The sequence below is a fragment of the Leptosomus discolor genome, chromosome 7 (assembly GCF_034619465.1).
Source record: "Leptosomus discolor isolate bLepDis1 chromosome 7, bLepDis1.hap2, whole genome shotgun sequence".
Taxonomy (NCBI): domain Eukaryota; kingdom Metazoa; phylum Chordata; class Aves; order Leptosomiformes; family Leptosomidae; genus Leptosomus; species Leptosomus discolor.
This window is the reverse complement of record NC_141397.1, coordinates 55,606,689-55,618,447: the sequence shown is the minus strand read 5'-3', so window position 1 is coordinate 55,618,447 and position 11,759 is coordinate 55,606,689. Positions and strand designations below refer to the sequence as shown.

The 11,759-nt window shown below is 63.6% G+C and overlaps 2 protein-coding genes across 2 annotated transcripts; one reads left to right on the top strand and one right to left on the bottom strand.

Moving 5' to 3' along the window:
• Positions 1 to 2,527, bottom strand: LOC147415289 (uncharacterized). Its single transcript, XM_086468603.1, has 5 exons — positions 2,466 to 2,527; positions 899 to 1,569; positions 524 to 562; positions 218 to 414; positions 1 to 39 (listed from the first exon to the last, which is right to left on the bottom strand). The coding sequence occupies exons 1-5, from the start codon at positions 2,525 to 2,527 to the stop codon at positions 1 to 3; spliced, it is 1,008 nt and encodes a 335-aa protein (XP_086324729.1).
• A 2,806-nt stretch (positions 2,528 to 5,333) lies between these two features.
• On the top strand, positions 5,334 to 9,433 carry LOC147415288 (uncharacterized). The gene is made up of 2 exons (XM_086468337.1): positions 5,334 to 5,343; positions 8,206 to 9,433. Exons 1-2 carry the CDS (start codon positions 5,334 to 5,336, stop codon positions 9,339 to 9,341), a joined length of 1,146 nt encoding a protein of 381 aa, XP_086324463.1. The 3' UTR covers positions 9,342 to 9,433.
• The last annotated feature ends 2,326 nt before the right edge of the window (positions 9,434 to 11,759 follow it).

Sequence of the window (11,759 nt, the reverse complement as noted above, 5' to 3'; positions counted from 1 at the left end):
TCAGGCGTCAGCAGGACCAATGTCCCTTCGCCTCTCGCCCTGGAGAGTGGCACACGGCATGGAGGGAGCTCGCCTGAGCTGTACCTACTTGCTGGAGGAGAACTTGGTTCTCCACGGCTTTGCCTTCACAGCCCACCCGAAGGTCCAAGGAAAGGAAAAGGGCAAGGAAAAAGGAGGAAGGGGAGTCACAGCTTCCACCACACCACAGAAAAACTACTTGGACTAGGTTGTCCTCTGCTGCCCTGCAGGAAAGGCACTGAGCCAGCTGGCAAATGAAAACCTCAGGCACGTTGGATTTGCGGATCTTGGCACAAGAGAGGTGGATCCAGGTCGCACATTCGTTACATTCGATCATGGGCCTCCCCGCAAAGGGCTTGAGGCAGAAGCAGGTGATCAGATCCCAGGCATCGTCATCTGGTCAGGGAAAGAGACACCGGTCAGAAACTGCCTTAGCAGCGGCAGGTCCGGCTGTGGCCAGGCCCGCCAGTTCCACTGGGGTTAAATGGGACAGCCCCCCACTCACCTTCTGCTTTGGTGTTGGGAGCTGCTGCAAATTCGACTGCTAAAGTTGCAAAAGGGCAAGGAGAAAAAAAAAAAAAAAAAAAAGGAAACAAATAAAGACCAGATGAGCAAGGTGGCCCTACACCCCGCTTCAGACATGTTTCAGGTCTGTACCATTGCTCTGCAGCACAGAGCTACCAAAGGGCAGGCCAGCTCCCTGCCCGCCGCTCTTCAGTCCTCCCAGCTCCCAAAGGTACGGACTCCCCTTGCTGGGAGAGGCTTGGGCCACTGAGAAGCCCCCCCTGCAGCCAACACGGGTGGCTCCAGCTGAGGGAGGGACAATACTTGGCACCGGCAACAGCACAGCAGGGCCCTCTGCGCTCCCTCGGACACTCACCACTAAGCTGGGAGCTCCCTCTGCTCGCATCTTCCCCTTCGCTTTGGTCCAAGCTACTACAAGAACCGGGGCTTTTCCTCCCTCCGGAGCAGGGGTCGTGCTCCTTTAGCTGAGGATCATCTCCTGCTGGCTTCTCTGTCCCCTGCGCTCCGTGCATCCAGTCCTTCTCCTCCTTCATCAGCTCCTCCAGGAGGGAGTTGGCCTGGGGGTCCCCAGCTGGGTTGAGGGAAGGCTCCAAGAGCTGCTCTTCCACAGGAGCCACCTGTCCCTCCAGCGCAGCAGCCAGCTCCTTCACCCCGTCCCGCTCTGCCCCAAAGCCCTTCCCAGCGCTCAGCGGCACCCGCTTCTCCACCTCCTGCTCCAAAATGAGTTTCTTTGCTGGTGGTTTCTTCCGTTTGGTTTGCTGGGGCCGCACATCGTAGAAGCTGCTGGGGAAGGCAGGGCAGCTCACGAGCAGGCTGTTGTCCACAGCCCCCCTGGCCACGGGGTTCCTGCTGCTCCCGTTGTCCGTCAGAACGTGGTAGTCGGAGGAGTGGGACGAGGCCCAGCTATCGCTGTCCTGAGTGCTCCCCGTGCTGTTTTGGGGACTCATGCTGCCGCCGTGGGTCCAGGGAGGGGTAACAGGATACACAATGATGACATGATGAGACACCCAGGAAGCGCAGCACTGCCTGGCAGAGCGTGAGTCAGAGGCTCGGGAGCCCCAGTGCCAGGGATGTCCGCCCACAGCCGTCTGACTCAAGGCCAGAAGGAGAAGGTGCTGGGGTCGGGAGGGTGCAGAGCAGATCCGGGGAAGGATGAGGCCAGCCCCAGCACAGGTAAACCCAGCAGAAATTTCCGCTGGTGACAGATGCACGGGCCGGTACAAGATTGGAGCCCAAGCCTCTGCAGCAGCGCCTGGAGCCAGGAGGCATCGCCGCCCCTCCTGCTCGCCACATTACCCCTGCCTCCATCGCCTCCCCTCCCTGCAGACAGCCCTGCATCGCTGCGCTGCGACGGGGCACAAGGGCAGGAGGGCAGGATCTGTCCCAACTCCTGGAGCAGGCAGGAGGCCACCGAGGCAGGAGGTGTCGGGGCTGCTGCCCACTGCTTGCAGGGCACGCCGCTTTGCAGGGAGCCCGAAGAGGAGGAGTGGGGGGAAAGGGATTTCCCTGGCAGCCACAGGCGAAGGGGATGGGGAGAAGGGCTGTCCCCAGCCCGAGCCTCCAGCCGGCAGGGCTGTCCCCTGGCTGGCACTGCTGCTTCATCTGCTGGGAAGTTGAATCAGAGAGCAGAGCCTGCTGCACGCACACACACGCCCCGCACCCAGGACCACCGTGTCCAGGACCTGTGCTGCTGCTCGCACCTCCCCAGAGCCCCTGAAACCCCTGGAAAAAACGCAGCCCCCTGCCAGGGAACAGGAGGCGCTTGCCCTCGATGCACCCTAACACGGGCACCTGCCCCCCCCAAAAACCCTCCCAGCCCCACGGATTTCCCCTGACGCAGGCCCATCCCGGCGGGTCAGCCCTGCAGGAGGGTCCCGCTGCTCCTCCGGCCACGGGACGTTTGTGGCGAGGGCCAGGGACACCGGTTGCTGACGCCCTGGGGCATGTTCCCAGCGGCGAGGAGAGCCAGCCCTGCCGGCTCCATGCCGGGTGGTGATTTCAGCACTTTTGTGGTCCTGCTGCCTCATCTCCCACCGCTCTCCCCTCCTGCGATCCGCGGCTGCCTGGGCAGTGGGGGTGCGACCCTGGGGCACCCAGGAACTGCACGACACCCGCAGGGTCCCGGGCCACCGCCGTCCCAGGCTCCCCCCCACCCCCACCCCCCGGCCCTTACCTGAAGGAGGAGGAGGAGGAGGAGGAGGAGGAGGAGGAGGAGGAGGAGGAGGAGGAGGAGGAGGAGGAGGAGGAGGAGGAGGAGGAGGAGGAGGAGGAGGAGGAGGAGGAGGAGGAGGAGGAGGAGGAGGAGGAGGATGACACAGGGCTGCAGGCTCAGCTCGGCACCCGCTGGGTCCCCGCCCTCCGCACAGCCCTGGGCCCCGGGGGTGGCGTTCCCTGCCCCTCCGGCTGGGGGGCTGCGGTACCCGGCGGGGATGAGCGGTCCTTCCCCGCCGCTCCCTGCTGCAGGCTCCCTCTCTGGCACTGGCTCCTTCACCGCCCTCGCTCCATCCCTCACTCCCTGTGCCAGCAGCAGAGCTGCTCCAAGCCCAGCCTCGTTAAAGAGACACACTCCCCGCCACCACCGCCCCGGGGAGAATGCTCTCACGGGGGGCAGTTGGAGGTCTCAGGCCTCGGCCAGCACCCCCAGAGGGTGACAGGCACCAGCCAAGAGTAGAGCCCGCTGCCGGGGGCTGCTCTGCGCCCACAGTGCGCCAACGTCCAGCCCAAACTGGGCGCTGCTGAGACCCCAGGGTGATGCAGCGGCACCCACAAACACGGGGTTGGGCTGCCCGGGACATGTAGCCGCCCCCTGTGTCCCCCCCAAACAAAGCACAGGGCAAAACGCAAACGCCCATCAGCCGGCTGAACTCTCCTGTACAATTACCAGGGGCCACAACTGTCACAACCGGCTTTGCTAGGCAAGGTTGCAGCTGCCCCGAGACCACCACAAGAGCATCAGGCACGGGTGGATGCTGAGCACTCACCCCAGACTCAGAGGGTCCCAAGCGGGGCCATCCTCATCAGCTTCCACGTGCTGCAGTGAAATCCCAGCCCCGAAGAGGAGGACACAGGGGGGGATTTGGGGAGAGCCCAGCCTTTGGCTGACAAGGGTGACAACAAGCCCCCTCGGGAGGGCGCAGACGGCCAGGAAATCCCAGCAAAGCCAGGACACGTCCGCTGGCAGGGAGATCTCAGCACCCGGGGCGTGCTGGGAATCCCTCAGCCGACACTGCTGGCCCCGCGTTCCCAAGTGGGACTGGAGAAAACCATCGGATTTGGAGCTGAGCCCTGCCCTGCCTCTCCCAGGCACCTCCCTCGCTGTGCTATAGATAGGGCTGTTCTGCCGCCACTCTTTTTAGAGCTCACATAGAGGGGAGCACCACCCCCCCCCCCCCCCCCGCCCAGGCACCACAAACCCCTCCGTCGCAGCCACACCGAACTGGAGCCAGCCCAGCCACACGGGCACAAACTGGGGCAGAAAGAGCAGGCAGTGCCGGCGGGGGAAGCGGTGCCCAGGCCTCCGTAGGTCATTTCGCAACGGCAGCAGAGGCTTGGCAGAGCAGCATCTCTCCACCGGGTCTCACCTCCAAGCTGACCCACGCGGGGCTACGGCCTTGGCTCCATGGCACGACGGAGCAAAGGAGGAAACTCTCAGTGGAAGGCGCCCGTTGCAGTGGCACGGGGCACGCTCCCCCCTCCCGACCCCTTAACGCTGCGCTTCAGCCCACACAACTGTCTGTCAGACAGGCACCCTGCGCGTCCCTGGGCTGCTTGCAAGAGCACGCTGAGCCATGCCCTCTCCCCGGGCGAGATGCCCCACGGCACGCCGCTTCCCCTCCTGGGGCTGCACAGGGACAGAGGAGAGCTGAAGCATGCAGCTGCTCTCCTACCCTCTCATTCGTGACTGCAGGCCAAGGATGCTAACCCAGATATTGCCCCCCCACATGACAAGCGCCAGCTCTGCCAGCCGCTGGAGGCACAGCACACACCGCAGCACATCCACGCAGCCTGCGGCGTGCGTGGGGCTCCCACTCATATCGTCACAGCAAGTGCTGCCGCCGCTCCAGCCCCAGAAAAAACCACAAACCGCAAGCTTTGATTTTTCTCCGAGATGTTGTTTCTAGGCCAAGCGGAGGCAAAGAAAAGCATCCAAAAGCGAGCGCGGGGTCTGTGCCGCCAGCCGGGGTGACGGGGCTCAGCCAGCCCACAGCATCAGACGCTCTCTGTGGCCCCGGTGTTCCAGCAGGTGAAGAACCACAAGAACCACAGCGGGCACAGCGCTGGGGACGCAGCCCAGCCTCCCCCAGCCCACCGGTGACCCGCAGCAGCCCCGGGGAGGCGCAGACGGGCTCCATCCCGCTCCGTACAGCGCTCACACCAGCGTCAGACAACAGGCGTGCGTGTCCCCGCTCTGCCCTGCCACAGCCTCCCTGCGGCAGCTTGCCACAGCCACAAACAGACCCCCAGAGAGCTCGGCAGTGCTCCTCAGGAGAGAGCTGAGCTAAGGCCTGCGTTAAACCCTGCAGGCCAGGCTCAGCCCAACAGCGCCCAACAGCAGCACCCAGTCACCCCCTGCAGCCCTCCCCAGCGGCTGCTGTACTGCCCAAGGGACCGGTCATGATCTGGGTATTTATCCCCACGCACCTCATCCTGGGTGTGTTGAGCTGAATTAGCACCCAGAGACAGGAGGAAACACAGACCACAAAGCTCTTACGGATGCTCTCGGGTCCCGGGTCGCTGATAAGCCCTGCGAATTTAGGGCTATGGGAGGAAATAGCCCAAAGCCTGAGCAGATGCCAGCCGGTGTCAGGCTGGGAGCCACTGAGCGGGACACAGCTGCGGCTCCTCAGAGCCCACCGAGGGCTGCAGAGGCTCTGCCTGCCGGCAGAGGGGCAGGGCTGTCCTGTTCAGCTGTCTGCTGCTCCTCCCTGGGCACGAATTAAAGGAGATCCTGAGAAGGGGCAGCCACGGGAGAGGAGGGGCACGCTGGTGGCGTTTCTGGTCAAAATCAGCTGCCCCTTGGCTGAACCTGTGCCATGTTGGCCTGCCCAGCTGCAGGGCGTTACAGAGGGGCTGGAGGGAGAAAGCAGCAAGAAAGGAAATGTCAGCAGAGATGGAGATTGCTCATGGAGACTTCAGGGAACCCCGGGGAGAGGAGCTGGGAAAGCTGCCAGCACCGGTCTTGCCCAGACTTAACCAAAACCCTCCCAGGTTTCTGGCACAGGCCAATGGGGCTGGAAGCGGGGCTCTGACACAGACCCGGGACACGCACTGGTGGCTGCTGGGTTTCCTTGCTGAGAACAGCGTGGGCTTGTGGCCCTGGGGCGGGCACAGGCATCTCACAGCAGCCGCCCCACCGGGGCAACTGGCCTTACTCAGCCAGAGCTCACTCGGGCAGAGCTGAGCCCGGCTCTGCCGAGGAGGCACCAGGCTCGCTGCGGGAAACGAAACCCCGCGGGTTTCGGGAACCGGGACCTCGCCGTGCCGCTGAGGCCTGCCTCCCTGCTTCCTGCGCGCCCGAGGGTGGGTATTATTGCTCCGGCTTCTTGCCGCTGCCCTTCTCCCGAGGGCTGGCTGTGGTGGGGGTGGTGGGACGTGTCGCTGGGGGTCAGCTCGGGGCCGGCACGGTGCCAGCCTTCGCAGGGGAGCCCGAGGGCAAAGCTGGGGGGCTGGGGGCCGGGCGGGGCTGGGTGCGGGGCTGCTTCCCTGGCAGGCTCGGAGCCCTGCCCGCGGGCAGCGGTGGGGTACAGGGCGCCCCCTCCCAGGAGCGGCGGCCGAGGAGGGACGGGGCCGGGAGCAGGGAGAGGGGCCGGGAGCAGAGGACGTGGCAGAGAAACCAGCCCGGCAGGCCCTGGGCAGGGCGCGGAGGGGGCTGCAGGGGCTGGTCCCCAGCCCGGAGCGAAAGGTCGCTGCTGTCGGGGCGGCAGCGGTGGCGCAGGAAGGAAGCGGAGGGGATAAGGGCAGGCGGGGAGGGAAGCGGCCGGGTCCGGGCAGGTCCCTCCGCGGGCCCGGACGGCCGAGCGGCTGCTTCCCTCTAGCGGGGAGCGGCGGGGGGCTCGGCCAGGCCGGGTGCTCCCGCCCCGGCTCCCCCCGGCCCCGCCTCCCGGTCCCGGTTCCGGCCCTGTCCCCCGCCCCGGGCCGCTGCGGGCACGTGGTGCGGGCGGGACGCGCTTCCGGGGCGGTGGCGGAACGGTGAGCGGCGGCGGCACCGCGGAGCGGCCGGCGGAGCTGCGGAGACCCGCGCCCCGGCCACCCAGAGCACGAGTGGGGTGTCCTGGGGCGCGGCGGGGCCGGGCGGGCCTCCCCACGCGTGTCCGAGCTCCCCGCAGGGCCGGGCCCGCGGGGACCCGCCTGGCACCCACGGGCACCTCTCCCTCGTCCCGGCGTCGCCGTCCCCGGGGAGTCCCCGCTGTCCCCGCACCCGGTCCTCTGGGCTGGCTGGGCCGCCACGGGGCGGGAGCGCTGGCCCCACGCAAGGGCTGGGTTTCGGGGTTGGGGGGTGGGGGGGGTGCAAGAGCATGGCTGACCCAGCCGGCATGGCAGCGTGGTGAGTCCCCCGAGAGAGGGCGTGGGGACAGAGCCGCGCTGGCAGGGGTGCCATGGTGGGGAAAACAGCCTGGACTGGGGAAATTAGCTTCATTTATGGCCGATCAAATGAGAGTAGAGTAATGAGAAAGAAAATCTTACAAACACCTTCACACACGCACCCCCCCCACCCCCCTTCTTCTTCCCGGTCTTAACTTTACTCCCAATTTCTCTCCCTGCTCCCCCCGAGCCGTGCAGAGGGACAGGGAATAGGGGTTGCAGTCAGTTCCTCACACATTGTCTCTGCTGCTCCTTCCTCCTCAGAGGAGGACTCCTCACACTCTTCCCCTGCTCCAGTGTGGGATTCCTCTCAGGGGACACAGTTCTCCACGAACTTCTCCAACATGAGACCTTCCCATGGGCTGCAGCTCTTCACAAACTGCTCCAGTGTGGGTCCCTTCCACGGGGTGCAGCCCCTCAGGAACGGTCTGCTCCAGCGCGGGCTCCTCTCTCTCCCTGGGTCCACAGCTCCTGCCAGGAGCTGCTCCAGTGCAGGCTTCCCACGGGGTCACAGCCTCCTTTGGGCATCCACCTGCTCCGATGTGGGGCCCTCCATGGGGTGCAGGCAGTTACCTGCTGCACCGTGGACGTCCATGGGCTGCAGGGGTCCAGCCTGCCTCACCATGGTCTTCACCAAAGGCTGCGTGGGAACCTCTGCTCTGGCGCCTGGAGCACCTCCTCCCCGGCGCCTGGAGCACCTCCTCCCCCTCCTTCTTCGCTGACCTTGGTGTCTGCACAGCTCTTGCTCTCACATATTCTCACTCCTGTCTCCCGGCTGCTGTTGCTGCTTGTTTTCGCCCCCCCCCACCCCCCCCCCCCGCCCCCTTAAACCTGTTATTACAGAGGTGCTACCACTGTCGCTGATGGGCTCAGCCTTGGCCAGCAGCGGGTCCGTCTTGGAGCCGGCTGGCATGGGCGCTGTGGGACATGAGGGAAGCTTCTAGCAGCTTCTCACAGAAGCAACCCCCCCTTGCCATGCAAACCCAATACAAGGGGGACCAAAGAGAAGGAAATTTGTGTTTTGGGGTCATGAGTTCAACTTTATTCCATACCCACAGCACGAGACCCTCTGACACGTAGCGATGGGGAGACCCAGGAAGGAGACCACCGGCACATCATCCCCTCGGCCGGCCACAGCTGCCTCCAAAACCGCTCCTGCCACACCGCCACCTTCCACCTCATCCACCCAGGCCAAGGCCATGGCTGCAGGCAGCCAGTCCAGGAGGACTCCGGCTGCCGGGGCTGCTGGCTCCAGCCAGGTTCAGAGGGCAAAGCGAGGCTGCTCTCAGCCGAGACCCACAGCATCCCGTGGAGCCCGAGGAGCTGCGGGGGACCAGGACAGAGCATCCGCTGGGAGTTGCTCTGCAGCCCAGAAGCAGCCACCTGATGCCAAAGGAGCTGCCGGTCCAGCCAGACCCAACCCACGTCCGCAGAAGCAGCAGCCTGGCGCTGACCCCAGCGGGGCCTGCAGACGGTTCCTGATCCCTGTGGAGAACCAGGACATCTCACAGGTGGAGAAGGAGACCCGGGGCCAGTGGAGGAACCCCAAGTGGCACGAGTGGCGGGAGAACCGTATCACTGCCTCCGTGGCCCCCAGGATTGCCAACAGCAAGTTTGCCAACGGCAGGACAGATGAGGTGCCCCAGTCCTACCTGAAGGCAGTGGTGAGCTCCAACCCCGGGGTGCGGACGCCAGCCATGTCCTGGGGTGTCCACAATGAGAAGGCGGCCGTGGAGGCCTACGAGACGCTGAAGTCAGAGGCATTGGGCAAGCAGGTGCAGGTGGAGGACTGCGGCCTCTTCATTCACCGGGAGAAGAAGTGGATCGCTGCCAGCCCAGATGGTGTCGTCAAGGAGGTGGACACGGGGGAGGCCCTGGGGCTGCTGGAGGTGAAGTGTCCCTACAAGCACAGGAACAGGACGGTGCGCGAGGCCTGCAAGGACAAGGACTTCTGCCTGAAGATGGATGGGGACTCCTATGCCCTGAAGAAGGATCATCCCTACTTCACCCAGGTCCAGTGCCAGCTGGCGGCCACCAACTTCCAGCGGGCCGACTTCGTGGTGCACACCAAGAAGGAGACAGCTGTGGTCCCCGTGGAGTTCGACTCAGAATTCTGGGACCAGACAATGCCCAAGCTGGAGAAGTTTTACACGGAGGCAGTGATTCCCCACCTGGAGGAGAAGGCAGCCAGCTCTGCCCGGGCCAAGGAGGAGTAGGAACCCCCCCGCCATTGCTCGCTTGGCTGCTCAAACCCAGCTTTGGCCCCTAGCATCGAAATTATGTCCAGCTTTGCTGCTGTTCTTGGACCGTTCGCTGCCTCTGCCCCAACATGACTGCCTTGGGACTGAAACATTGTCCAGCAGGACCCGGCTGTGGTAAGGGTCCCCCCAAACAGCGACTTCTTCCTGCACTTGGCAGCCGGTGCCTTCTTGTCCTGTGCCCCTCGCTGCATCCCGCATTTGGCCCAGCGATGCTGCCTGATGGAAGCTGCACATCTGCAGGAGAAGCCAGTGATACCTCTGTGCTGGAATAAGAGACTTGCTTTGTGGAGAACACTGGATCCTTTGGCACCTCACCTGCTGTCAAGACTAAATCGCAACTCCATTCCAGAGAGGAGACAGAGCCAGGGAAGGTTTGTCGGAGGCCAAGAGCAAGACAGCTTTTGAGCTACCTAGTGATGTGCCTTAAGAGTCACAGCAGGGGCGTACGGACACCCTCCCTCCCCAAGCCATCGGACCTGCTGCTTCTTTGGAGTAGCCTGTGATGCTCACGACAAGTTGGCTGCAGCCTCGGGAAGATGGTGCCCGTGGAAAAGGTTGTCCCCCAGCCCGGGCACCTGCAGAGGACCTTCCTGTGGAGCACCCCCATGCACTGCAGCAAGGTGGGGAAGTGGTCATCGCTTTATTAAACACAAGATGCCCTGGCCTGCTTGTTCCCTGTTGTTTGTGCAGCTGGGAGTTTACCGGGGGCTGGGGAGGGGTGGGGGAAGCAGGGCTGGGCTGGATCCTCACACCAGGTCCCCTCCCAGCCACAGCAGAGGAGGAGCACTCGGGTCCCAGAGGGCCACCGAACTAGGCCAAAGGCACCAGCATTCTGGCAAAAGTACTTTATTATATACATAAGACTCCAGCCACACTCCACAGGGCAAGGACCAGAATTTGCTATTTTACATATCAATACAAAGTAACTATAAAAACATAAAGCACTTTTGGGGCCCAGGCTTTTGGCAGGAGGAGAGGCACAGGGACGAGCCTGGGGGCTGCTGAGTGACTGGGGGCTGCCCCCCACCCTCCCCCAACCGTGGTCCCACAGCAACCAGATGTGCAAGTAGGAAAGAACCCAGTCAAGAAATGCAGTTGTGGGGACTGGCAAGCAGGGGCTGTCCCACTCCCTGCTGCAGACAGCGGCACACCGGGGGCTGAGTGTCACCGTGACAGGAGCAGGGTCTGCGTCCCCCAGGGAAAGTGCAGAAGGCACGTGGGCCAGGCTCTTTGGAGGGGCTGTGAGGAGGAGGGGGGATCCGGCGGTTAGTGCACGCGGGGCCCCGGGAGATCACACACACACACTGCACACAGTGGGGACAGAGAGGGGAAAAGCCTTCCACTGCCAAGCTTAACCAGGCGCCTGGAGAGGGCCGTGTCTCTGGAGCAGCGGTTGCATAGCAGAAGGGGCTCAGGGCCCGCTCTTGACAAGTCAATAGGTTTCACTCTACATGTCCAGGGGAAAAAAAAAAAAAAAACAAACAACTACTCCTGTGATGGAGGGAGTGCTGGGAAGCAAGGCCCTCCCAGCTTCTGGCTCCATCCAAGCTCAGGTCTCGACCTCCAGCTGGTATTGAAGCACATGCTCCAACAGAGAGCCCCGCAGGCAGGAGATGGCCACAGGGTACAAGCTTCAGTTGTTTTAAACTGGAGTGGAAAACACAGAAAGCTAACCAGAGCACTCTCCTGCTCCCCTTCCAAAGGGCTCCCAGCCCTGCCACAGCCAGCTCTGAGGATAACTTCAGTCTCCTACCAGGAATCCCACCCCTCTTCACACGGGAGACCTCAGTGCAACTGGAGAACGTGATCCAAGGAGGGCTGCTGGGCAAGAACAGCCTTTGCAATCATCTACCGCTGCTCCTGACCCAACAGGGCTATCGTGGGGCCGCAGGCAAAGCCAAGGAAACCAGGAGCACCGTGGGCCAGGGGAAGGACCTCCCCTGTGCAGCCAACAAGGCTGATGAGCCAGAGACACCCGCGAGACGCAGAGCCCCAGTCTGTTCAGGCGTCAGCAGGACCAATGTCCCTTCGCCTCTCGCCCTGGAGAGTGGCACACGGCATGGAGGGAGCTCGCCTGAGCTGTACCTGCTCGCTGGAGGAGAACTTGGTTCTCCAGGGCTTTGCCTTCACAGCCCACCCGAAGGTCCAAGGAAAGGAAAACGGCAAGGAAAAAGGAGGAAGGGGAGTCACATCTTGGGGTAAGCGTAAGCTTCCACCACACCACAGAAAAACTACTTGGACTAGGTTGTCCTCGGCTGCCCTGGGGGAAAGGCACTGAGCCAGCTTCGTGTGAGGACAGAGACTTTTCTGAGTGACCTAGTGCGTGGCTGGAGCACCCTCCTCTCCCCCCTACACCTCTGATGTCTGCGGCCA

Bases quoted from the DNA above. Each gene is read 5' to 3' on its own strand.
- LOC147415289 (XM_086468603.1), bottom strand. From the start codon at position 2,527: ATGGAGCCGGCAGGGCTGGCTCTCCTCGCCGCTGGGAACATGCCCCAG. The intron at 1,570-2,465 runs GTGTCCCTGGCC...ACGCTCTGCCAG, and splicing joins CCCCAGGGCGTCAGCAACCG to GCAGTGCTGCGCTTCCTGGG. The intron at 563-898 runs GTGAGTGTCCGA...TTGCAACTTTAG, and splicing joins AGGGAGCTCCCAGCTTAGTG to CAGTCGAATTTGCAGCAGCT.